We start from the raw sequence: 27,293 nt of genomic DNA, 5'->3' as shown, positions 1-27,293 counted from the left end.
GCTGTGGAGAGATAGAGGAATCTGTATTTTTAAAGGTCCTAGATGAATCTGAGGTGGTATTAGAACCTCTGTACCAGGAAATACTAAGAATAATATTTTAGCTTGGTATCAGGAATATCCTCCTTTAGCCAGATACATGTATTACAATCAAAATATCAAATCAAGATGTGAATTGGTGATAGACATATACATTAAATGTAGGTCAAGGGCATGTGCACTTTCAGAATGGAAGGCTTAATTAGTTGTATTGGGGCAAGCCCCTTGGGAGTCACATATCCAGTTTGGAGCAGTTCTTAATAATCTAGCAAGATTTTGAGGAAGAGATAAGCATTTAGTGATTGTTTAGAATTTAAGCAGTTAGTGATTGAGAGAAGCTAATGGGGAAATAAAAGAGCGTTACACATACAAAATATTGTTGAAGAGTTCCTGCCAGTACTAATAGGAAGTGAAATCAAGAGACTTGAATTTTAATTCTGATTAATCTACTTACTACCTTTCAAACCCTGGAACTCATTTTCCTGTTACATAAAATGAGGAGGCTTGATAGATGATTACTATATTCACTTCAATTCCTGAGTAGACTGAAGATAATGTTCCCTTTGTCATCACAGACACTCTAGAGAACAACTATGTTGGACAGTTTCCTCTGTATATATTGTAAGTCTTGGGCACAAGTCTGACAGAAGCAAAGCTGATTGTGTTTAAAAAATTGAAATGAGGCAAGATGGGGACATTCAGCGGTCTTTCCACAGAGCCCCTTCTGTACAAGTTCTTCAAAGCCTTTGTTCTGAGACCCTTGTTGACCTATAGGAAACTATCCATATTCTGAAACTCCTGTTTCTACATTATAGGAGCACATCTCCATTCAATTCAGGGATACATATTTGTTATTTCATGAAAAGAACTCCTGAGTTTTTGTTTGTTTGTTTTTGTTTTGTTTTTTGCTGACAGGCTGAAGTTAGGCTCCAGGAGAAGAGATGGCTTCAACTTGTATTTATGTTTTCCTCCTCAGGCTCTGCAGATGGTGTGGGGAGGAGGTTGCACTCAGCCCCTGGCCTTGGTCTCTCAAAGACCCCAACAGCAGAAATGGAGCACAGTCTCCATGAAGCCAGCACAGTGCCTGCTTCTCAGGTAGCAGCCTCAGGTCCTACAGTGCTGGCATGGGGTGGTGCGTTGGGACAGGAAGTGTGGAAAGATATGAGTGGTAGGATTGGTGGTAAGGCAGGAGCATGGTAACGTGGGGCTCTTGGAAGAGAACAAGGTCTGTGATTGAGCAGAGATGGCCACTACCTTTCAAATGCATCTAATTCAGGTCTCTAGTAGTGAGGTCTTACCCTATTTTCTCCCATACCCCTGGGGACAGGGTCTGTGGGAAAACCATAGGTCTGGTGTTTCATGTCTGCCTGTGTGTGTCTGTGTGTTCGAAGGCTGCACCTTGCCGAGGCCCCAGGAGGGAATATGGGGAAGATGATCAGTGCGGTGCAGAGAACTTTCACTGCATCTTACACAGACTCAGTGGCACCGTTGTCTCAGAGAGGGACGAGACTCCAGTCTCTTCCCACAGTTTTGTAAGTAGAATCAGGCTGTATCTATTCAGAGCACCCTCTTTCTTTTGCTAAGGTAAAAGTACAGTGTAGGTGGAGGGGCAGGGGAAACTAAAAGTTGTAATTTAGGGGAAAGCCATGTGCACTCAGCAAAAATGATGACACATAGTCATTACTTTATTGACACACATTTTGTTGGAGCCCAGAGGAATTCCCCTTCCCTGTAGCAGTTCTGGAAGGTATATTATAGGGTTCCCTAGGGTGAGAAGAGTCCTAGTAGCCTAGTAGCCTTGAGTCTCAAAAGCAATAGCTGCTGATTGGGTCAAAACCCATTGCACTAATCAAGGGAAGAAGGGAAGACATGGGATGGGGTATTGTTTTTACCTTTTCCTGCCCACTCCAGTATAAGATTGAATGGGGTCCAGTATGCTTTCATGCTAAAATGAAGCATGTGCATTAGCAAGAAAAGGAAAATGATTTAAAATCTTCCTCCTTGAGGCTTTTCATATGGAATCAATGCAGTGATCTGTAGGTGAAAGGGACAGGGACACCGAAGTCAGCAGAAATCAATAACTCAAATACTTTCAGTGGCTGGGTTTATAAATTACCCTTTTGAGAATTTCACACACTTGCCTAAGGCAAGTTGAGTTTTGATTACAATGGAGGTCAGGATGCAAAGCTCCAGTGCATTAAAAGCTTGTTCACCAGGTCAGTTCAATAAAAATTTAAAAACCAGTTTTAAATACATGATATCAAAATTAAAAGGTATAAAGGATATACAGTGAAAACTAAGTCTCTGTCCTACCAGTACTTCAGATCCAGTTTCCCTCCCAAGCAACAGTCATTTTTTTCAATTTGTTCAGAATTTCCTAAACAAGTCTAAACAGCTTGCCATTCTTTTTGGGAAAGGTGGTCGTTTTTGCCTAGCATTTGTTCTTATGTACTGTTAGTGAATTTAATGGCAAATTGTTATTTTTCTAAGGAGTTGGCTTCCTTTCTCCTGACTTCTATATCATTCATTTATTCACTGATTCATTCTTTTAAACAAATGCTTATTGGGCATATGTTCTAAGTATTGTGCTAGGTGCTGGGGATACAATGGTGAGTGAGCTAGATATAGTCCCTGCTGTCGTGGCCTTTGCAGTCTACCTGGGGAGACAGATAAAGAAAGAATTACTATGATAGGATTTAATGCTATGGAAGCATAATAGAAGGGACATCTAAATCAGATTTGAGAGATCAGGGAAGGCTTCCTGAAGGAAGTAAAACAAATACAGCAGGTAAAGGAACATGAAGCAGATATTCACTGAATCAAAAGCAGCTCATTTGGTATGGCAGGATTAGATTCTGGCGAGGGAAGGACAGTGTTGACAAATGAGACTGGGAAGAATATAAACAAGAGTCATATCATGAACCACAGTACGGAGTTTGGGAGGATAGAGAGAAATGGACATGTTGGAGAGCCAAAGAGGAAGTAAAAGTCATTGGGACTTGGTGCCTGATTGGATATGGGGAGAGGAGAATCAAGGCCCATAATTCTTGGGTTGATAATGATGTATTTGAGGGAAAAGATAGGTATAATTTTGGATATATTATGCTTGTGATATCTGGTAGGCCTTTGGATGTGACACTTAAAAGCTTGAAATCAAGATTCAAGAGTCATAGCCATTGAAAAGAGGAAAAGAATATTGTGAAAAGAGGAGAGAGGCCAAGACATATCCCTGATGAATATCATATTTAAGTGGTTCATCTGAAGAACCCTTAAAAGGAGTGAGGACCAGAGAGATAAAAGGGAAACCAGGAAAATGTGGCATCACTTTCTTCTGTGCAGAAGAAAGGAATAGTTGGTTGTGTCCCATACTGAGAGGATTGGCACCTGGTCCTTAGGCTGTACGGTAAATGCCTATTATGTACCATGCTGTGGTAGGTGCTATGAGCATACACTGATGAAATAACACAAATTCTGCCCTTGAATAGCTTACAGCCTAGTTAGGAAATAAAATATACTGGTATATAGATTATTTTATTTATTATTTATCAGGTGCCTGTAATGTTCCAGGTCCTGTTGAGGGTGCTGGGAATACTGGAGTAAAAAGAACTGTATTCTACCAGGAGAGAAAGACAATAAACAAGTAAACCCCAAACAATGTGTGATTGAGAAGAATAGAACAAAGCAAGGGGAAAAGGAGTAAAAAGGTAATAGTAGTTATTCTCAGGGCTATTTTGGATAGAGTAGTAAGTGAAAAGGCCCTGAGTTGGAATGAGCTTGGTGTGTTTGAGGAACATTAAGAAAGTTATAGGGAAAAAGGCATAGGAATGGTAGAGATAAAGTGAGAAAGATCAGCATTGCTATCACGTAGCAACTTGCAGGCCACAATAAGGAAGTAGCAGGCCTGGAGATAGGAAGATCAGATTGGAGGCTGTTGCAGTGGTCCACTTGAGCTTAAATATGAAACCTATAGGTAGAAATGATATTTCTTGACAAAGGCAACTAATGGAATCGTGGATGAGAAGTGCAAAAGTAAGGGCAATGTCAACATTTGAATCTAGGTGACTTAGAAAAATGTGGTACCAGGAGGTGGAATTTGGAAGGATGTTGGTTTGGTCTTGGACATGTTAGTGTTTTAGGTGTTAAAGGGGATATTTCTGAGACTTTGCCACAAAAGTGAATGACAAGTGGAGTACAGAACAGGACACAAGCATCAGTGGTTACAAACTTGACTGGCAAAAGAGGAGACTGGAGTGTAGCAATGACAGGGGAGAAGGTGAAGTAGTAGAGTTCTTGATTGTACATTTAGGGAGATACATTTTTAGTTCCCAGTATTTAGAGAGTGTACAGAGTTTTCTTTTTCAGTCTCTTGGGCTTTCCGATTTTTTTTCTCTTTCTTATTTCTCTATTTTTACATTTCTATCTCAACCTGATTCTACTGTTAGCATTAAAGAGTTTGCCAAAGACCTAGATGGTAGGGTTGGGAAGATGAGGGCTATGAGAGAGACAGGTTAAAGGAAGAGGATCTGCAGTTCCATGTCTCCAGTTCGTAGTGGCCTAGGGATGTTCCTAGAGGGGCTGATGGAAAGAGTGACTTAGTAAATTGGGTCCCTCTACAGAACTAGGCATATTGGTACTCCAGTCCTCTCCATCTCTCCCTGCTTGCCTCACTGTGTTTACCCAACCATATCCGGCTGTTAATCCTCATCTTTATGTTTTTTTGTCTTGTCTCACTATAAGGATGCATCAAATGCGAGGAAAAAGCCTTTGGAAACCGGGCACCGTTGTTCCAGCTCCTCTTCCCTCCCTGTCATCCATGATCCTCCTGTGTTTCTCCTTGGTCCCCAACTGTACCCACCCCAACCACAGTTCCTGTCCCCAGATGTCTTGATGCCCAGCATGGCAGGGGAGCCCCATAGACCCCCAGGTAACTCTCCCCAGACCTAATTATCATGTGCCATAATGTGGTACCTTCCCAGAGACAACCTAGAAAGATCAAGTCAGTACACCTATGGGGGAGGTGGAGTCCCAAGTTAGGTAGTGAAGGGATATGAATTACCACTTTAAGATCAAATATCAGTCAAGATGAATTGTGATTGAATCATTACTTGGTTAATATGGTTGGCTGGTCTTGATCCTTAGTCTAACTACCCAATAGAATGAACAGGGTCTATCATGATAAGATAAGCTTTTAAGTGACCAAGGGAAGTTAATACCCAGTCTTTAGGATCCTCCCAAAACAGAAAGTATCATCTCTATTAGCTAGTTTCTCTTCTACTATCCCGAGTCTTAGCTGAGGGATAGTCTAGGAGGACAAGGAGTAAATGGGAGACCTGGAGAGACCCTGTGTATGGAATACCTGTGCTGTGTATACAGACCCAGACAATCTTGGGGAAGGTGGATAGCATCCTTCTGGCTTTCTTTCACCCTCCATAGGATTTGCTACTTTTCTTCCTCATGAAGAGGCCGAGTCTACTTAAAGCAGGGATTCTCAATGGGAAAGGGAAGGTACTACTGGCATCTAGTGAGTGGAAGTCAGGGATGCTGCTAAACATCCTACAATGCACAGGGCAGTTTACCTCCATGACCCCCCCCCCCCCCCCAAAAAAAAAGTATCAGCTCAAAGTATCAGTAGTGTTGAGATTGAGAAACCTTGGCTTACAGATATAAATGCCCTAGGGCAGGGTGTGGTTGTGGTTCTAGAACAGAATGTAAGAGTAGTATTATTGATATGTGTCCACATTTTAGGGAGGTTTAGATAAGCAGGCCTTCTGGGTAGATGAACTTCCTATTACTCAGTGGAGCAGCCAGGTAGCCATCCCCTTTGGCAGCTGTTAGGGGCATCTGTTCCAGTTGTTAGGGGCAGCCTATTCTGCACTAAATGCTATAGTGAACATAGGGGAGAAAGAAGGCAGCTCTCTGTTCTTAAAGAGCTCAGAGCTGCAATAATCAGAATATACATACATACAAGATCATACTGCAGATGTTGATGGGTTATAAAATAAAGAATGGAAAGTATTTTTAAGAAGTGATTTTTTTTATTTTGCGGGGTGTCTGGGTGGCTCAGGCAGTTGGGCATCCAACTCTTGATTTCAGCTCAGGTCTTGATCTCGGGGTCATGAGTTCAAGCCCTGTAGTGGGCTCCATGCTGGGCATGGAGCCTACTTAAAAAAAATAGAAGTGACTTCTTAAAATTATGTATTTTGTTTCTTTTAAGTAAAGGGGAATTAATGTATAGAAAAGGCATTCCACACTGTGTATGTGGTAGGAGTAGTGTGAACAAAAACAGAGATCTCAGGGACTGAGCAAGAATGTAAGCAGAAACAGATTAACTGGAGCGAAAGTACCATATTAAGAAAAGCAGAGTGATGTTTTGGAGTGGTGGCTCTAGGACTAGAGTTGTTACAGTGAGAATATATATTTGTAATATTGGGGAACCATTTGTGGGGAGGGTGTGGAGGAAGAATTATAGTAGAGTGAGTTAGAAGTATGGCAACATTTGCCCAGGTTGGAGTTAAGAGACTTGATTTTGATGTATATCAAGAATTTTTAAAAATGAAATTAAAAGCAAAGCTAGGCTTCTTCTTTCCCTTATGTGTATGCTCTTATGGCTATGGGGAGTTGAGAGGAACAGTCAGGAATGGTCCTTTGGGAAGGAGAATGGTTTACTGAAGATACTTAAACTTTGGGTTTCTTTTTCTCTTCCCAGGAACTTCGAGGAGTGTCCAGCAGTTTCTGGCTATGTGTGACAGGGGTGAAACTTGCCAGGGGATCAAGTACCCAGGAAGAACTCTGAACTACCAGAGTCTCCCCCATTGTTCCAGAACAGATGCCTCTTGGGGGCCATGGTCAGAGACCAACCAGCGTATTGGAGCCAGATTCCTAAGTATTCCAGGATGCAAGCCTCAGCCGACACACACTGCCACACTACCAGAAAGGCGCCAGGGCCTTCAGGTTCCTCATGCTCAGTCCTGGGGGGATCTTTTCCATTCTTCCTCCCACCCTCCCATTGTTTACCCTGTGTCTCCACCATCAAGCAGTCTTCATGTACCCCTGAGGTCAGCTTGGAATTTGGGTCCTGTTCCTGGGTCTCGAGGCCCTGGTCCTCGAAGAGTAGATATGCCCCCAGATGATGACTGGAGGCAAACCAGTTATGTCCCGCAATCTGGGCATAGGAGGACAGGGGGAGAGGAGTTTTTGTTTGTTCTAGCAGATGCTCCTGGAAGAGAGCAGATAAGGGCAAGAGCCCTGCAGCACAATAGGTGGTAAGGGTCACCCCTTTCCTTTCCTGGAGCCACAGCTTTCTCCGTTAAACTGTGCTGTGGAGGAATTAGCACCCTGCATCCGTGCCGGGGTTGTGCTACTCTCATCTCAACATAGAGTTGGCAGTTTCTTCTAGGGGTACCTGGAACCCCTAACAAGACCTGGCTCCTTGAGAGGAATATTTGAAATTCCAATTTCCATTCAACTGGCAAAAGGAAGCAACTGCTGTTTAGGGCTTTATTTGAGCCACTTTAAAGATGAATCCATATTACCCTGGACACTAGTCATTCCTTAGGATCTTAGGGTCACCATTTTATTCCTGGATCCTTTATGCCCCCACCTGCACCTGAGCCTTCATCCTCTGTTCCCTACAATACTGCCAACTTCTGTTCTTTGTTTTACCAACCTATCCTTCTTACCTGACCTTCTGTCTTCCCCAGTACCCCATCCTTGGAGGGGCATGTAGCTGTGTGGTCATGGTCCTGACCATATCATTCAGGGCAGCCTACCTGCCCAGGTATTATGGGCTGTCAGCCTTCCCTGTGCCCCCAAACCTTAGGCCTAGAATGCAGAGCTGCCAACATAACATTTGTCCTTCTGAACAGATGGAGTCAGGCACACTAACACACCTTCCTGTCCTCAGCAGCAGAGCCATTACTGCCACTTGCTCAGTCACTGTTGTAAACCCTCAGAGTCAGCTAAACTATTTTAGGGCCAAACATACTGTTTTTGTAAAGTATTTTTCATTAATAAATCTTTAAGATAGTTGTATTTAATTCCTTGTCATTTAATTGTCTATTTAATGCCTTTTGTATGCTCTTGCTCTTTTATATTGGGGGTGGGGGGGAAGGCCTGGATAAGCAACAAAATACCAATTCCCAGTGGCCTGGGGCTCCCAAAGAGAGAGCCATGGCACAAACATACATGTGTGTGTGTGTGTGTGTGTGTGTGTGTGTATGGCTTTTGAGTGAAGGTGAGGAGCTAAATAGTTTAAGAATAGTTGAAGGATATATACTGAAGGTAGGAATCAATGGGCCCCTAAAGTGGAATGACTTTCCTTGTTATTACTGCTGCCTAGTATATTTCTTACTCCTTTCCTGCTCAGAGGCACTCACTATATTACATGCTTCCTCCTTTCCTCCTTAGGGTGATTTTCTTGGGATTCAGACCCTCTTAGAAACTCACTCCTGATCTATGTACTCTTGGTGCCCTCCTCCTACAAGTTTGTGATGTGCCTCCTATCCCTTCCTTGTTCTCTTCCCATGGCTGCCCCTCCCCTTGCCTTCCTTGTGGAATTTCTGCACTTACACTGGTGGTCCTCAAATCTTTGAAGCACATGGTTGTTGACAGTGAAGTGGAACAATTACTGCTCAGAAAGATCCATTTTCACCTCTGCCTCACTCCCAAATTCTCCCTCTAAAAGATATTTTGTGGGCTCCCTTTGCAAAGAATACCCTTTGGACAATTTCCTCTTCTTTTACCCCAGGTCTAATGACAGAAGAGTTAGAAAGGTGTTCTTTGAGACCTTTGGACCACTGCTTACCTAATTAACATCATCCATTATGAACAGATTCTGAGCACATTTAGTATTCAGCAGGAGGATGGGCAGGAATTTCTACCCCTACTTAGATCCTGTGCCATCAAGACATAGATCTTAGTGGATACACTGGTCTCTGTCCATGATTCAGTACATCTCTTACTGTCATACACACACCTTCTAATAATTATTATTATTTTTTAAAGATTTTATTTATTTATTTGAGAGAGAGGGAATGAGAGAGAGAGAGCACATGAGAGGGGGGAGGGTCAGAGGGAGAAGCAGACTCCCTGCTGAGCAGGGAGCCTGATGTGGGACTTGATCCCGGGACTCCAGGATCATGACCTGAGCCAAAGGCAGTCGCTTAACCGACTGAGCCACCCAGGCGCCCCACCTTCTAATAATTATTGATTGAACAATCAGTCCTTGTACCACTATCCCCTTTCCCATGAAGGTCCATCCCTATAAAGTTTCCATAAGTCACCTGGGCTCAGATTCTGTATGTGCACAGAAGTACTATATGTAGTATCTCTTATGAGAAACTAATTTCCAATTTCCAGTTCTCTGTATACTCCTCTGCCTTCTAAATCTCTATTTTCTCAATGGGTCAAGAGGGAGGCTGTGTCTTTTTCAGGTGAATTCTGTAGACTTTGGACATCTCTTGGTGTCATCCCTTCCTTTCCCCTTACCTGCTTTGATTCTTAAGCCTTGGAGCCTATTCTGCTCTACCTGTTTTAACCCTGTACCTTCAGGGTACAGGGTTACAGGCTCTAAACATAAGGGCCAGCTTCTCAAACTCCATTTTGAACAGTCACTTCTCTCTAGAACCTAAAATGCCTCGTCTATTTTCCTGCCGTTACCAACCAAAGTACCCAGATTTGGTAGTCAAATTGTTATACATTTTTTTCTCTATTAGTATATTCTGAGGTTTAAGTCTCCCCATCGTACTGGGAGCTCCATGAGAACCAGTGTCATGTTTCCTCGCACTCATTCACTGCCGCTACTAGCAATAGATAGCCCTCCCTCTTCACTCTCTATTGTTTCTGCGGGCCCAGAATTTTAACCTGATCCCTTGGCCTTGTCCTGTTTCTCTCCCAGCCTCAGTAATTTTGCCCAGGTCCCTAGAGTCTGCCCCGCCCCCGCCCCCGCAAAGCGCGGTGCATGCCGGTCTTAGCCCCTCTGTAGGGAAAGAGGGTCCGCCATGTTCCCCGGCGGCGCCGCCGCTTGGCTCTGGTAGCCGCCGCCCCCGCCCCCAGCCCCGCCCGGCCCAGCGCCTAGCCGAGCCCCGGGCCCAGCATGGCCGCCCCGGAGCCGGCCCGGGCTGCACCGCCCCCACCCCCGCCCCCGCCGCCCCCTCCCGGGGCTGACCGCGTCGTCAAAGGTGAGAGGTGGACGAAGCCCTGGGGGCCTGGCCTGAGGAGCTGTGTGTGAGGGCGGGCGGGAGACCGTCCCCTCCGGAGCGGCCCCGGAAGGGCGGGCGAGTGACTGGCTGCCTCCCTTGGGGAGTGGCCCCTGGGCGGGCCCCTGCTGGGCTGGGCTGAGTCGGTAGCGGCGATTCCGCCGTCTCTCGCCTGTCTTCAGGCCCGAGGCGGGCGTTTCGCTCTTGAGGTCTCCTAGCCGTAGGGGTGAGTCTCCTAGCCGCAGTGAGCCCTTTTCTTTTTCTCCTGGGCCTGTCAAAGCGTCCCAGAGGCCGCGATTAGCTTCCTGCCCCGCGACAGCTGCACGCCTGGCTTGCCTGGGCGGACCGAGGGGCTTGGAGACCTTCAGCCACGCGGGGCCGGGCGATGAGCAGTCAGAAATCACCTCGGCTTTGGCCCACGCCTGCTCCCCAGTGACAGCCGTCAGCCCGATTCGCGCCTAGTTAGCGCCAGCCGCAGGGGTTCGCGCTTGGCCCTCAGGTGTCACTCCACGCGGAAACTGGGGGAACCATGTGGGATTGGACAAGGGTGAAGAGACGAAGCAGGATTTGGGGGCCCCGGCTTTAAGTGCAGAATAGATGGGGGAAAGGCAGCATGAAAGGAAAAAAAGCGCCTTGTGGATAGGAAGAAGCATTTACTTAGAAAACCGGTCAACACTGGTTTAAAGGCCAAAAGGGGTTACCCCTCACCTTGCGAACAAACACCCATAGAAGAAAACATTAAATATTTCTCAGCTGGGGCAGAATTTATGTATGTTTACCGACAACAGATAAGCAGATTAATTTAAAATAGAGATATTGAGGGCAAATTGACTTGCTTAAGATTTCCATGCTCTCTGGGAGAGCCCATCAACTTCAAACACCGCTGTGGAGGTGAAAAACAATCTGAAATGATTTTTCTTTACTGTGTAGCTTGGTCAATAAATTGACATCATTTTAGAATAAAGTTTTCTTTGTTGTGTTACGTTTATTTTGGAAGGCTAGATACTTCTTTTACTTACTTATTTTCATTCAGCTTCTCAAATATACTGGCACAATGTTTAAGCACTGTTAGTCCAGTTTTTGAAATTTGACCAGATATATTTCCATTAAAATATTTAAAAACAAGAAAACCTTTTTCCTTTGTGTTTTTTTTAATTTTAATTTTTCAATTTGAGCCTTCTTTAATAATAACACTGATTTGTATCCAGGCTTGTGTAGACAGTTTTTAAAAGTTAGTAGTATATCCAGTTGGGCCAGGCATTGGAATGAGCTGAATAAAGGGTTTATGGAATTCTTGTCCCGAGAAATCTTTATAAAAAGAGAAGAAGAAAAAAAAAAGATTGGTAGTTCAGATTGGTTGTCCTGACATGAAATCCTGGAGTTCTGTGGGGGTTGGGAACAGAGACATGGGCTGCTGCTTCATTTTCTGACTATATATCTGTGTTGTTTGTCCATTCCCCTGGGCACTTTTCATTGTACTATTAGTTAGGACAACCAGTCACATTCCCGAGCAATGAGTTTGTGCTATCCTTATGCTTGTGAATCTTAACTGTTTTTTGTCATACATATGATAATGTTTTCCTGTAATGTACTGCTTTAATAACAGTAAAAATAAGATTCCAAACATAAAGGCATATTCCTTAGGGGTGAGTTGTGAATCCAGGATGGTCACATTTGAAAGTTACTGATATGGAATAAAAGTCATTTGATTAAATAGGAAAGGAGCTTGTTGGTGTAGAAAATTATAGTTAAATAGAGCTCATAGGTATAAGATCTCGTGTGCTTAGTAGCATATTCTTCACCAAAACAACTTTCATTTCTTTATGGAATTTGTTAGCAGCTGGAATGCCTGATATGGATCACATGTTTAGAGATGGTGGCAACAGACTGGTTTGCACTGCTCATGGAGTCTCTGCTCTGGCCTCCGCAGAAATTACTGGGAAATTCACATTTCATACAGAAATCCACTTTTGGATTTCATCTTCAGGCTTCTTGCCTGCCTTCTTTCAATAATTGTACCATAATGTTATATTTGATGATAGAGAACACCCTTGTCAGAACATATATGGCCACAGTGCTAGTTCAATTTGTTAAAATCCAGATTTCTTAAAAGTTTAGTATGTGCTAGTTCTGCATCTGTATCATTTCATAGTAGTGATATCATGGAGACCATTGTTGGCATTGAATGCAAGTAGTCTTCTACTCCCTGAACCTTTTCCTTATAGTTTCTAAATTTTATACTCTTACACTTTTAGTCAGGAAGGCTATATTTTATGGTCATGACAGTTTCGCAAGGGCTATAGATCTTTCTGTGTTTAATATCATGTGCCTAAAGTTCACTTCATATGAAGTTTGAGATCTTGGAATACTGTAGGTGATTCATGTATCAATTTAAATAGCTTTTCACTGAAATTATTAAAATTATTAATGGTGATTCCATATCGCTGATTATGGGCAATTAGGTTTCCTGGCTAGTTAAAGCAATTTCATTTTTTTTTTTTTTAAGATTTTATTTATTAGAGAGCAAGAGAGCATTGGGGGTGGGGGTAGGGACAGAAGGAAGGGGATGAGCAGACTCCCTGCCAAGCGTGGAATCCGAAGCTGGCTTGATCCCAGGACCCCAGGATCATGACCTGAGCAGAAGGCAGAGCCACCCAGGCTCCCCAGCAATTTCATTTCTGAGCCTACTCCAGCTGCTGCTGGCTCAGGTCAAATTCTTCTGTTTGAAGGTTACTATAGCCCAGTGGTTTAGGTGAGCTAGTATGCCCTCTTAACCATTTTCTGTTAAGCATTTTTCTATTCTTCAGCTAAGATAAGTTGGAAAAAAGAAAATGGAAACAAACTAGGAAAAATGGCTAATTGTATCTGCATGAGTGCCTTACTGCCACATCAGCAAAATTGGTATGGGTAATTACAACATAAAACTCTGAGTTTATGCGTATTGCTCTCCTCACCCCCCCGCCCCCCAATTTACTCAACCTGAATTATCCAGATACTACCCTACCTTTTATTTCCAGATATTTTAAAAATGTACTTTTTGCTATGTAGATGAGGTCCCAGATTTGTAAACCTCAATTGTCTCTTGAGATTATTGAATCTGCTAGTCTTGATAAAAGAATCCACCTTTATCACTTAGAGGGCATTGTCTATATTGTGTATATGTTCATTTTAGTATGCATACTGTGACTTTCCTTTGCATTCAATATATTTTCTTTATTTCCTAGGTTATATTAACCTCATCTCTTAAATTATCAGACTTAAAGATTGAACCAAAATGCTGAAGTGTGTGTGTGTGAGTGTTAAGTTTTTTAAGCTAATATATTTCTGATAGGCAGCTTCACGATTCATTTCGGTTCTTTTGCTAGCTGCCCTGCTTATAAGTCTGAGGTCATTTGGCTCAAGTATTTTCTAGTACGTAGCTTTATTAGGATTGCTTATTTTTATTACAGATTGCTAGATGACCCACATAGGTCTTTGGGTCACATGGCTACTTCATTGTTTCTCGCTAGTTCTATTTCATCATGTTTTAAAGCAACTTGCATTTTAATTTTTGTTTACTAAATGTATTTTGTGGACTTACCTATCTAAAAGATAACTCTTGAAAATGATTTTTCTTTTTCCTCCCACCCCCATTGTTACCTTATTGTTAAACATTCTAAAATAAATCTTCAGTACCATGTGTCCCAGAGAAAGCAAAGGAACAGAGAAAATAGTGTCTGTGAGTGTGTGTGTATGAGAGAGTCAGAGACAGAAAGAGATGGAGGGAGGGAGGGAGGAAGGGAAGGAGAGAGAACATTGTGGTAACAAGTCATCTTAGAAGAAAAATGCCAAGGAAGAAATATAGCTGCTTAGTAGTAAGGCAAAAGCTTTAGGTTCCAGAGTTATTGAATGAGTTAGCAAGAGTTGTAAGGAAAAGTTTGATGAAAAGAATCTTGTTTTATTAAATGGGGTGTATTTTAGTACCAATCATATGACTTCATTTTATCATAAAAATGTTTATTTATACACAGATAAAATTAGCTGAAGATAGTTGGGCATCGTTGGATGTTATGTAAAATTTATTTTGGAACATCAAAGTAATCAAATAGCAAATATTTATTAAATGCCTGCTGTATGCTAAAAACTGTAGGGAGACAAATATTAAAAAAATGAAGAATAGTTTTGGTCCTTGGAGAAATAAGTACTCATGAAAAGTTATTTGTATATGTCATAAGGATGGGTGCAATTAATAATTGCCAGGTAAGTGACTTGTTTGAGTTCAAAGGAGGTAGTGATGACTCTGGACTGGAATGGTCAGTCTAACAAGGGTTTATATAAGGAAGAAGGAGGCCTTGAAGGAAGGGTAGGATTTAAACAGGCAGAGGATTGGGACCATTTATTTGTGCAACATTTATTGGTTACTTGCTTTGTACCAAAGCATAATAGGCATTGAAGATACGGAATTGGATTAGTATAATTAAGTAAGATTCTCTTGGAGTGCTGGCAGTCTAGTGGGGGAGACATTATTGCAAATAAATAATATAACAAGGTATGTACAAAGTGCTGTTGGGGCTGTAAAGAAGGAGTTAACTCTCTTATTTGGAGAAAAAGCATCAATGAGAGGATTATGTTTTGAGGTGGGCCTTGAAGGATGAGTAGAATTTTTCCAGATAGAAGGTAGAACTGGAGTAGAGGAAACAGCAGCAGAAAGACGTGGAGTTTGAAAAAAAAAACTTGAAAATGTGAGACAGTAGTGTGTAACTGCTTGGCTATGAGTGGCAGGAGATGATGTTGGAAACCATTTTTTGTACACTAAGTTGAGCTGAAACTTAAGCTAGTAAGCAGTATAGCCTCTGGATGATTAAGAGGCTTTGGAGTCCAGTTGCCTGGGTTTGAATCCTAGGTTACCTTAATAACCTTTTCACTGTGGACAAGGTACTTGATGTCACCAAGCTTCAATGTTCTCATCTGTAAAATAGAATTAATAAAGTATTATTATGTGGTTTTTGAAGGATTAATGGAGATAGTCCATGTAAAGTATGTACCTCAGTGGATGGCCTGGCATATGATTGTCTCTTGAGATTATTGAATCTGTTAGTCTTGATATAAGAATCCACCTTTATCACTTAGAGGGCATTGTCTATATTGTGTATATGTTCATTTTAGTATGCACCCTGTGACTGTCCTTTGCATTTGATATATTTTCTTTATTTCCTAGGTTATATTAACCTTATCTCTTAAATTAACCAGTGGTAGCCATCATCATTATTATTGAGGGTTTTAAAATAGGAGAGTGATCCACTATCTTGGTTTTTGAAAGGTAACTTGGTATTGTGTAGAACAAAATATTAGGAGGGGAAGAGGCTTAAATCACGTGTCGGAGATTAATCATTGAATTTTAGAAAGAGAATTCTGAGTATTATAGCATGGGCAAAATTGAAATGATTGTAGTAATTCTAGGGGGAAAAGGTCCTTATTCAGCATCTTAGGACCAAAGCAGTCCAAGTGCAGAATGACCAAGGCATGCATTAAGGGAAAGAGAGAAACCAGATATGATGCAAATTCTGAATAATTTTAGAAGTAGATATATTGGGGCGCCTGGGTGGCTTAGTTGGTTAGGTGTCTGCCTTCGGCTTGGGTCATGATCCCGGGGTCCTGGGATTGAGCCCTGCACTGGGCTCCCTGCTCAGCGGGGAGCCTGCTTCGCCCTCCCCTTCTGCTGCTCCCCGCGCGCTCTCTCTAATTAAAAAAAAAAAAGAGAGAGAGATATTGGATCAGTGATTGGGTGTGGGAACAAGTAGAAGAGCAAAACTTTTTAAGGAAACAATCAGACTAATTTTGCTTTAGGGATTGATTAAATTGAGCAATTGTAGTTAGAGGCAAAGATTGGAATGATGTGTAAAAGACTAGAATGGTCAATTAGGGAAGGATCTTAGAAATAAGTTTGAGGCTTCCCCCCCCTTTATTCTTTATTTCTTAAGAAACAACCCCAAATTTTTGAGTAGGTTAATCTAACAGTGTTTTGTACATCAAGGCGGAGGGAAAGTAGAGCTTAGTTAGATACTAACTAAAAAAGTACACAAAGTGATAAGAACTTGAACTAGCACTGCAGCAATGGAGATGTAAGAAAATGAAGAGAATTTGAAGAATCAGTAGGACTTGGAGTCTTGGAAGAGAACAATGACACCAAAATTTCAGATTCCAGTGACAGAGTGGTGATAACCATGTCACAAATAAGACAGGAAGGGGAACCAATTTTGAGGGAAAGGTACTATATTCAAATAACCACCACAGATTAAAAAGAACCCAAGGGGTACTTTGAAATTTTGAAGACTGTACTGTAGGATTTATTGAATCTTTTTTTAGAGCATGTGGCCAATGCATGCTTCTAGTCCTGGCACTGGAGTGGGTTATACCCATTTTCATGATGAGGAAACTTTTGATGACTCTTTGACCAGAAGAGCATTGTCATTTTGTTCGTATAAGACAGATTGTATTGGAGTAGCATTCTGAAGACCTCAATTTCAACCGTGGTTCTACCCCTTACTAGTTGAAACACCTTGAGAAAAAAAAAAGAAAAGAAACACCTTGAGAAAGCCATTTAAGTTCTCTGAACCTCTTATCCCATTTGTGAAGGGATAAAACCTGCCCTACCAAACTTCCAGATGTCTCTGAGAATCGTACAGGTTTATGTATGTGAAAGTACATACTTTGTAAACTGCAAATAAAGCAGTATAAATATATTGTCATTGCTATATAAATTAGTGTCAAGATATAAAAGTATTTTGTAAACTATATCATTAATTCAGTAAACATTGATTAGTAGCAATGTTCTAATCACCAGGTATGTAGTGATGAAAGACATAGCTCCCTCCCTTCAAAGAGTTCATAAGCACATGGGGGAGACATATTTACAGTGCAATTAGTAAGTGCCATGATATAGGTGTGGATTATATGCTATGATACAGGACCACAAAGGAAGGCACACCATTTACTTAGTCTGGGAACATGAGGAAAAGTTTTCAAGAATCGGAACACTGAAATGAGGTTTAAGGACAAGAAGGTAAAAGATGGGAATAGTGTACCCCTAAACAGTAGGTCATGAAAAAGTAGAGATTTTTAAAAAGTAATATGTAATTTTAAAAATGAAAATAAAGTATCTGGAGTGTAGAAAGTATCTGGAATGTGAGGTAGTGACAAAAGATGAGGGTTGGAAATGTAGGCAAGGTTCAGATCACAAGGGATCTTGCATGCCATGTGAAAATAAAGAATTGGGATTTTGTATAATAAAGCCAGTCCTGAAACAAGAGAAGGTTGAGATTTGAATTTTAGAAAGAGTATATACTGAGTGTTGTAGAGTAGGCAAAATTGAAAAGATTGTGTAATTCTAGAAAAAAAAAAGTCCTTACTCAGTGTCTCAGGACCAAAGGAACAGAAACAGATCAGAGAATTATTTAGGACTTATTGGCCATGTAGGGTGAGGAATAAAGGATAATTCCTAGATGGGTAAGTATTGGTAATGGTTTAGAGGGAAAAATCATACCCTAAATTCTGGACATACTAAGTTTGAGGTATGTATGGAACATACAAATACAGATACTTAATAGTTTACAAGGAATCTTGAGTTTAGGGGAGGGATCTAGACTGAGCAATCTATTTGAGGGTCCTCAAAATGTAGATTTTAGTTGAAACTGTGGTTATGGATGAGATCACTAGTTCAGAGCAGTGTGATAGGAGGGCCAAGGACAGAATCGTAGGACATACTGACATTTAGGATCAGGAAAAAGACTAGAAGTCCATGAAATAGACAAATCAGTTGTGACCAGAGAAGTACGAGAAAAACCAGGTGAGTGATTTCAAGAACCCAAGAGAGGAGAGAGTTACAGGTGGAGGAATAGAGCAGAAGCCAGATAAATATGGATTGAGGAAAATAGACAAAAAGTGAGAAAATGAAGATACCCATTGTAGATTTGAATAACCCTTTCAAAAAGCTTAGTTGTCAAAAAGGATATATATGGCAGAAATAGGGATGAGGAGTAAGAGAGAGTTACTTGTTTGGATTTTTAAGATCTTTTTTTTTTTTTTTTTTTTTTAAAGATTTTATTTATTTATTTGACAGAGAGACACAGCGAGAGAAGGAACACAAGCAGGGGGAGTGGGGGAGGGAGAAGCAGGCTTCCCGCAGAGCAGGGAGCCAGACGTGGGGCTCGATCCCAGGACCCTGGGATCATGACCCGAGCCGAAGGCAGACGCTTAACGACTGAGCCACCCAGGCGCCCCAAGGATTTTTAAGATCTTAAAGATGTGTAAGTATGTTCATATGCTCAAAGGAAAGACCCAGTGGAGAGGCATAGGAAACAATAGGACCATGGGAGGGGTGGGGAGGGTGATTTGAAGTTAAGAGGTTGGGGGAGTGGGATGCAGGACCCAAATAGAATGTTTAGTAAAGGACAAGAGGAATACCTCTTCCCTGAGATGGGGAGAAATTTAAAGATGCATACTGGTGTAGATGTGGATGGAGAGGAGCAAGAAAGTGAAGTTTGGTCTGAAGGCCTTGATTTTCTCTGAAATTGGATACAAAGTTGATAACTGAGTAAGAGATGAAGTTGAATGAAGGGTTCAAGAAAGAGGGGACCATTTGAAATCTCCACTGAGGAGCATGGGAGAGAGAATGTTTAATAAGATTGCTGAGAAATGCACATGACTAAGTTGAAGACTGTGAATTTGTAGTAGCACTGGGCCGTTTTGATGACTTTATACTAAGCACCCAAGTTTAGAAGCCAACTCATCCACGAATTGCAGTTTTCCCTTGTAGGTAGAATAGGACAAAAGGGCAAAACGATTTAGGATATTGTTTAAAAAGTGGGTGGATGATGGAATACCTTTAAAATTGTAAGAAGCAAAGGTATCCAGAAGGGAGTTGATAAAGAGGGGCTGTTCAGTTTCTAGAAGGGGGTTGATAAGGAGGGGCTGTCCAGTTTCTTTTTTTTTTTAAGATTTTATTTATGTATTTATTTGAGAGGGAGAGAGTGAGTGAGGGTAGGAGCAGAGGGAGAGGGATAAGCAGACTCTGCTGAGCTCGGAACCCAACATGGGGTTCAATTTCAGGACCCTAAGATCATGATCTGAGCTGAAATCAAGAGTCGCTTAACGGACTGAGCCACCCAGGCACCCCTCCAGTTTCTCAATAAATTGAAGAACAGATGGAGTAATGGGAGTGGAACTGGAAGGATAGGAGGTTTTAATCATGGAGTGAGAAATTGGGGTTCAGAATTTCAGAGGCAGAGCAGGAATTATGGCCAAGGCTGAGGAATTGAAGAACATCTCAGTTCTTAAGTTTTACATAGATAATCCCACATGGACATTGATAATGGGATTGAATGGAGAAGGCTTGCAAGCCAGGAACCGGGGTTGCATGTGAGAGATGACTAGAAGTTTAGTAGATGGCAGGGACAGGGATAAATTAGCTGGAAGGCATGAACCTCAAAGGAGAAGATATTTTTTTCTTCATTGGAGTGATGGAATTGGAAGTGGTAATGTGGAGCTGCACTAAGACCAAAGCCTTCTCTGGTGAGAGTAGTGGAGTGTGGAAAAATGTGCAGCCTCCATTTTGAAAAAAGTGTTTGAAAAGTGCTGTCCTTCAGGGTAACTAAGATTTAATTAAGCTAGAGAGATGATAGCATTACAGGAAGATCTGAAGAGGGTGTATGTGTGTGTATAGAGGGAGAAGGGTGAGTTAAAAAATGTATAAGGGGAATTCAAAATGAAAAGGATTGAGAGGGAGGAGAACTGCCAGAGATAACATGGTATAAAAGAAATACAGAGAAAAATTCAGAAACATAGATGACAGGAGGGACTTTATTTCGATAGTTGCCAATAATGGTAATGATGAGAGGCCCAGGCTTCTGAACGATAACTTTATAGTAAAGTTGTTCAGTTGGCATAGGCTGCAGGCACTCCAGTCTGTGTTGGACACCTCATGGGGCTAATAATTTGTAGCCTTTGCTTAGAGTTAGGGAACATGTTTAGTTAATTTCTAGGATTCCTTACCCAGTAGTGGAAAAAGTAATATCTGTGCCCTTCCCCCATCCCTGATCAATATGTATCCCTGGTTTATTTTTCCAATTGCCTAAATTAAAACTTGCTTTAGACTTTTTTTTTTTTTAGCCACTTTACATTAAATCTGGATGAAATTAACTTGTGAATGTTACTGATTACAGATATGTGCTTCATGCCAAAATTTGGGTTAAAGGAAATTTTCCAACAGAACAGTTTGGTCAAAATGAATACTACCAATCAAGTTTTCCAGTGTTGGAAACTTGGTGATTTGAGATTATTTTGTAGCTCTTTGGCTTATTCCAGCTAATCCTCCTTTTTAGCCACTTCAGTTATTGACCATTTACATTACATTTACATATATTTATGTTTTGCCTTTTCCCTATCACAAATATAAAAGAGTAGGAAAAATAGTCTGAAAATAAGGAGAGGGCGCCTGGGTGTCTCTGTCCGTTAAGTGTCTACCTTCCGCTCAGGTCATGATCCCAGGGTCATGGGATCGAGTCTTGCATTGGGCTCCCTACTCAGCGGGGAGTCTTCTTCTCCCTCTGCCCGCCCTTGTGTGCGCACACATGCGTTCTCTCTCTCTCTCTCTCTCTCTCTCTCTCTCGTGCGCTCCTGCACGCACATGCAAAAATAAATGATATCTTTTAAAAAATGAAAATAAAACAGGAAGAAAATCCTAGAAAAGCAGGAATAATTGTCTGAAGATGAATTAGAAATAAAAAGAAAAACCATTTAAAAGCCTGAAAATAGATGGGAATACTTTAAAATGCCTTAGGAATTGCAAAACAAAGTAGTAGTTGAGAATATTAATTAATTTTTGATGAAAAAACATTTTCAACTCTCTTGACCAGCAAGGTCAATAATTAACCCCCATTAGGCTAAATCCTGTTTGGTTGGCTTTCTTTTGCCTGGTCAGATCACCTGCCACAGCTCGTTTCTCCTACCTCCAAAGAGGACATGTCTTTTTCCTCTTACATCTTTCCGCATGCCTTTTCTTATGTACTGACATATTAAAATGTACTCTTTAGAAACTACATTTTCTACTTTCAGTGTTGTGTTGTTAGAAAAACACTGATCTTCTGTCGTTTTCATCTGCTTTCATTTATAGTGGTATTTCTTCACCCTTCCACCTGTGTCCATTCCTTAAAATGTATCCCAGCTAGTCTTGAAATGTAAAAGCATGCCTTGGGGTGCCTGTCTGCCTTCGCCTGAGGTCATGATCTCAGGGCTCCCTGCTCAGTGGGGAGTCTGCTTCTCCCTCTCCTTCTGCCCCCCCCCCCCCCCCGCCCCTGCTCGTGCTGTCTCTCTCAAATGGATAAATAAAATCTTAAAAAAAAAAAAAAAGCAAGCCTTGGGGCGCATGGGTGGCTCAGTCGTTAAGCGTCTGCCTTCCGCTCAGGTCATGATCCCAGGGTCCTGGGATTGAGCCCCGCATCGGGCTCCCTGCTCTGCCAGAAGCCTGCTTCTCCCTCTCCCACTCCCCCTGCTTGTGTCCCCTCTCTCACTGTGTCTCTCTCTGTCAGATAAATAAATAAAATCTTGAAAAAAAAAAAAAAAGCAAGCCTTGAGTTGAAAAAGAAGTGGAAAAGCATAGGTCTGTAGATGACTTACCCATGAGCATGAAGGCAATGTATACTTTTTTTCAGATGAATAAAGACATTCTGGCAGTTGGTTAAAGAGGGGGCAGTACCTCAGTGTGAATTGCAGTGGAACATTCACAATATGCATGAAAACATGCTGTAACACGGGTGACTGATTGAGTTGAGGGGATGGGGAATGGTCTCCCAGTTGGGTTTTTAGGAAGTTGTGTATTGTGAATAGAATTCAGCCAGTAGTGGAATTATGTTCTTGATTATTAAAAAGTGTACATAATCTTGAATGCAGCCTCTTAAACAGTATCTGTTTTCCTGAGTAGAGTGATAAAAAAAATTCTCTTGGCCTGATGAGAAAGATATGATTCCATCTTAATCTCAAAAGTTTGTACTTAAGAGATATTTAAACTTTTCATTTTTATAATGTCCCAAAGTAACTTGTGATTTATTTAGTAATCAGTTATTAAAATCTGTAGTTTTTAAACAGTTGGTTTACTGATGGGGCAAATTTGATTTGTTTAATCTTTAACTAGAGAAAAACATACTTTAACAGAGGTTTTTTTTTTTTTTATTAGAATCTAGACAATATATTTGGGGGGACAAAATGTATTTTAATGCTTTGTTCTAAAAGTGAAAAGTAGTGGGAATACATTCTAATGAAGAGAGGATAAGGAAGTTCAAATTTTATTTTACTAAGTGTCAAAGAAAGCAAGAGGGATTGGCGATTTCAAAGCCTTTTAGAATTGGTTGACATCCTTCTGCCTTAGTTCTCATCTAACTTCTAAAGTATTGAGTTCTTCCTAATTTGTTTTCCTGGTAAAATAGAACATGGTTATTTATTATTCTTTCTCAGGTCATTGATCTAATTCTAACCCAGGCTCCTGTTTTTAGTTTGTTTAAGTTGAAATGTGAAGAATCAGTTGGTCCTATACATTTCCAGGCTTCTATATAATAATTGATCATTACAATGATGATTTTGAAACATCAAGAAAATACTATATACTGTATGTCTGAATATAAAGTGAGTTTTTTCTAAAACAATTTTTATTTCATAAAAGAGCTGCCTTAATTTGAGTCTATATATAGACTCTTATTATAAATTTCTCTATTGCTTTCTTTATTTTGAAAAACAAAGTACTGTTTGGTAAAGAGCCTAAAACTACTTCAAACTGATTTTGAATGTTGTAGTCAGAGAAAAAGGAGTCTAATTTTAACAGATATATAGTAATTTTTTCTATGTATATGACCTCAAAATTGTGCTAGATACTATTGAAAATAGGCCTTACAGTTTTCCATTCCATTTAACAAATACCAGTTTTAAAGAGTACAGTTGGTAATTAATATATATTGGAACTGTGGCTTAGGATAAATTTGTAATGATAGCATTTTATGTATATTCAAAAAGTGCTGTATCAAACAACTTAAATGGAAGTGAAGATGATCTGCCTTTGAAAAGAGTGTTAGATGACTCAGAAATGGCTCCAGTGATAAGGAATACACTGATGTCAAAGATGTGCATAAAGATTTTGAATGAAAGTATTTTGTGAAACATGGAGGTAGGAGAAAAAGCAGTATTTCAAAATTATCATGATTTATTAATGCTTTTTAAATGTATATGTGCATTTAAATTAATTTAAATTGTTTTAAGTATTTGACTGTTTTATCTATATCTCTAGAAGTTTCTTTTCAAGTTGGCCAGAAAACATCGTATTTAACTTTCTTAGAAACATGGTAGTTCACCTTATCTTTGGGATTTCTTTCTATTCAGGCTTATGTGGTAATAAGTTTACATTTATTGTACTTCATTAAGGTAGAGAGTGTATAATATGATTTGCAAGTTCTGCCAAAAAATGTTATGGCTTAAAGAAAACTTTAGTTATCCTGAAAGAGCTTTTAATTTTTGAGGTAGTTCATTTCTCTAATAATTTTCAACAAAGAACATGTTGTTATATATAGATTAATAAAAGTATAATTTGATTACTTTTTAGAAAACCCTTTAAAAATATTAACACCTCTATCCAATAAATAAAGAAGAAATAAAAACTCCAGCTTTTCAGGTTTTACTCTTATTTACCTAGATCCATTGATTAGTTTTTAGGTTACAGTATTAATAGTGATTTATTTTTTATTAATTAAAAAAATTGCAGCTGTACCTTTTCCCCCAACACATCGCTTGACATCTGAAGAAGTATTTGATATGGATGGGATACCCAGGGTTGATGTTCTGAAGAACCACTTAGTAAAAGAAGGTCGGGTAGATGAAGAAATTGCACTTAGAATTATCAATGAGGGTGCTGCCATCCTTCGGAGAGAGAAAACCATGATAGAAGTAGAGGCTCCAATTACAGGTACACTTGTTTATGTTTTGGATATTATTTTTTGATTATACCATTATTTAGTTGCTTGGATCTAAGGCTGTTTATTCTTCAATCTATGGTATACTAAAATAATATTACAGGGACATTATCTTGAATTTATTTTTTGTAATTTTTGGGGGGTTTGCCTATTTTCAGTGAATAAACATGATCTTAAGTAACCTGAGTGCAGAAGTTGGTCTAATACACTTTTGTGAAGGTTTCATCAGTTGTGTTGGCCATAATTCAATTTGATTCAACAAATTCTTATTTACTTTGCTTTCAATTATTAGGGGCAAATACCTCAGTGTCAACATAGCAGTCAGTAGAAGGTATTGCATTAGGATGGAGATTTTACTGCCACCATTATAATTTTTGTAATCCTAAGACCTATGCTTGGCTTCCTAAAGAGGAGCTTTATAAATTTAGGTGAAAATTTTGTCACTGACTACAAATTTCATTATTTTTGTTATATCTTGTTCTAGATCGTGAGCACATGTGAACACTTGGGTACACATCATCCCTATTACGACTCTTCATAGATTCTAACTTCCTCCCGAGACCTTTCTTGATAGAATTTACATTATTATGTAAAAGAAATTAGAATTTAAGTAAAATTTGTTATTTCAGAGATTTTTTTTCATATCTAATAATCTTCTTGTTTCAGTGTGTGGTGACATCCATGGCCAATTTTTTGATCTGATGAAACTTTTTGAAGTAGGAGGATCACCTGCTAATACACGATACCTTTTTCTTGGTGATTATGTGGACAGAGGTTATTTTAGTATAGAGGTAATAATCATATACTATCATTTGATTTGCTTTTAAGTGTTAACCATAGATGATTTCCATTAATTCCTAGTAAAATAAGTTCCTTAAAGTACCTATATTGGGTTCTTTTTAATACCTCTGCTATTCTGAATTTTTTAGGTAAAACTACTACTTATTCTCTTCTGCCTTTCAAACTATTTTATTTTCTTTGTATTACTCTGTTTATGCAATTATAATTGCCATTTTTCCCAGTAGAAATTATATGTAAACTGAGGGTTCTTTATTGTCCTGTTATCTAGTGGCCCTAAGGAGCTAGTGCTATTTATCTCTCTTGCCCCTAAAGGCATTACCCCATGTGAAAAAAAGATTAATTGAATTTTCTCTGATTACATAAAACATACTGTAATGCTTTTATGGCTTAAACCCTAGTGCTTCTATCCATCTTCTGTAGCTATTAAGACCCAAGTCTTTGTGTGTTGTGAAAGTATTCATTTCTTTTAAAAAACTTAAGAGGCATTAAAATGACCTGTTGATCATTACTTAACAGCACATGGTTCTTTTTGCTCCTTTTATTTCTCTAATAATATAAATAAAATAAGGTAAATATAGAACTATTTGCATTTTCTAATAATATGCATTTCTCTTTTTTTAAATGAAAATGTGGCCATATTATAATGTTGTTCTATAACTTGCTTTTTTTCATATATCCCTATACTGTGATGTCCTTCCAGGTCAGTATATATAAATTTATAGCATTTTTAATAGCCACATTGTATTCTATTGAATAAACAAACCACAGTTAATTATTGTTAGACACTTAAGGTGTTCTTAATTTTTTGGCACTACAATGATGCTTCAGTGAGTAAGGTTATTTATACATCTTTGCATACTTGCTAAATTATTTCTGTGGGGCAGATTCTTGGAGGTAAAATTGCTGGATAAAAGCTCTACTAATAGATAAATGTGTTGAGTATTTACTATGTTCCAAGCATATTCTAAGCACTTAACACACATTGATTAATTAAATCTTCACAACATTATGAGGTAAGTACTGTTATTTTATCCATTTTATAGATGAGGAAACTGAGGCTTGGAGAAGTTAAATAGCTTCCCCAAAGACACATTTTTAGTAAGCAGTGCAGGTGGTCTTATTCTAAGCCTGTACTCTTTTTTTTTTTTTAAGATTTATTTTTATTTTTAGAGAGAGAGCAAACAAGGGGGAGGGCAGAGGGAAAGGGAGAGAGAGGATCTCCAGCAGACTCCTCACTGAGCATGGAGCCTGATGGGGGTTTCATCTCATGACCCTGAGATCATGACCTGAGCTGAAATCAGGAGTCAGTCACTAAACCGACTGAGCCATCCAGGCACCTCCTTAGCCTGTACTCTTAACCACCTTTCCCAGTAGATAATTGAATCTTTACTTGGTGAATTTCCAGCTGGTTCCTGTTGTTTATATCCCCTTCTCCAGTATTTTTAACCTCCTTTCTCAGGTATGCTAGGATTCATAGTGAGGAAAGGAGTTCAGGGCTCTGTGCACTTAAAATTCCCTAAGGAATTTTGTTACCTCTGAGTTGTTCTTCCTTTATTCATAGTTTCATCATTACTCACCTCAAACTTTCCTCAAAGCTTCAAGGAAACCAGAATAATGGACCTTCTTAACAAAAAAGATAGGGGGCTTTGACAAAAACAATAAAATGAACAATTTTAGGAAGCTTATTGGTAACTAAGCATATTGGTGTGTATGTCCTTGGAGTGTTTTGTGGCTGACTCTTTTAATATCTTTTTTTTTTAAAGATCTTATTTATTTATTTGACAGAGAGAGACACAGCGAGAGAGGGGACACAAGCAGGGGGAGTGGGAGAGGGAGCAGCGAGAGAGGGGACACAAGCAGGGGGAGTGGGAGAGGGAGAAACAGGCTTCCTGCCCAGCAGGGAGCCTGATGCGGGGCTTGATCCTAGGACCCTGGGATCATGACCTGAACCAGACGCTTAATGACTGAGCCACCTAGGCACCCCATGGCTGACTCTTTTAATAGAATTTATTGTTACAAAAGGAAAATAATAAAGAATCAAAATAAGCAAAAAAGAGAGGCAGAGTTTAATAAGTATTTCCCTGACTTAATTTCTTTTTTTCCTTATGAATAAAATGAAGGTGTGAATAGTTACACATTTTAATATATCTTAACTTGTTAAAAATAAAGTTTGTTTTCTTTTTATATATAATTCTATAAACCAAGCTAATTTTCATATGAAGTATCTTTCCTTTTTTTTTTTTTTTTTAAGATTTTATTTCTTTATTGAGAG

The 27,293-nt window shown here is 39.8% G+C and overlaps 2 protein-coding genes across 19 annotated transcripts in view; both read left to right on the top strand.

Annotated features, from left to right (window-relative positions):
• The window catches only part of USP54 (ubiquitin specific peptidase 54), a 120,992-nt gene extending 112,919 nt beyond the window's left edge, over positions 1–8,073 (top strand). For 8 of the 15 annotated variants that reach the window (XM_032423942.1, XM_032423944.1, XM_032423941.1 and 5 more), the window contains 4 exons: positions 1,013–1,131; positions 1,428–1,568; positions 4,774–4,960; positions 6,743–8,073. In XM_032423942.1, the coding sequence (XP_032279833.1) occupies positions 1,013–1,131; positions 1,428–1,568; positions 4,774–4,960; positions 6,743–7,302 (1,007 nt within the window). In that variant the 3' untranslated portion in view covers positions 7,303–8,073. Of the gene's footprint in view, positions 1–1,012; positions 1,132–1,427; positions 1,569–4,773; positions 4,961–6,742 lie in introns of those variants that run through there. The other 7 variants (XM_032423948.1, XM_032423951.1, XM_032423947.1 and 4 more) reach the window with 5 other exon arrangements.
• A 2,063-nt stretch (positions 8,074–10,136) lies between these two features.
• Positions 10,137–27,293, top strand: part of PPP3CB (protein phosphatase 3 catalytic subunit beta) — a 52,673-nt gene continuing 35,516 nt past the window's right edge. The window contains exons 1-3 of one of the 4 annotated variants that reach the window (XM_032423569.1): positions 10,137–10,214; positions 24,013–24,213; positions 24,887–25,011. In XM_032423569.1, the coding sequence (XP_032279460.1) occupies positions 24,063–24,213; positions 24,887–25,011 (276 nt within the window). In that variant the 5' untranslated portion in view covers positions 10,137–10,214; positions 24,013–24,062. Of the gene's footprint in view, positions 10,215–10,413; positions 10,459–24,012; positions 24,214–24,886; positions 25,012–27,293 lie in introns of those variants that run through there. The other 3 variants (XM_032423570.1, XM_032423571.1, XM_032423572.1) reach the window with 3 other exon arrangements.

Source organism: Phoca vitulina, unplaced genomic scaffold, assembly GCF_004348235.1.
Source record: "Phoca vitulina isolate PV1807 unplaced genomic scaffold, GSC_HSeal_1.0 scaffold29, whole genome shotgun sequence".
Classification (NCBI taxonomy): domain Eukaryota; kingdom Metazoa; phylum Chordata; class Mammalia; order Carnivora; family Phocidae; genus Phoca; species Phoca vitulina.
Note: the sequence above shows the minus strand (reverse complement) of the source record. Positions and strands in the feature narration are given on the sequence as shown.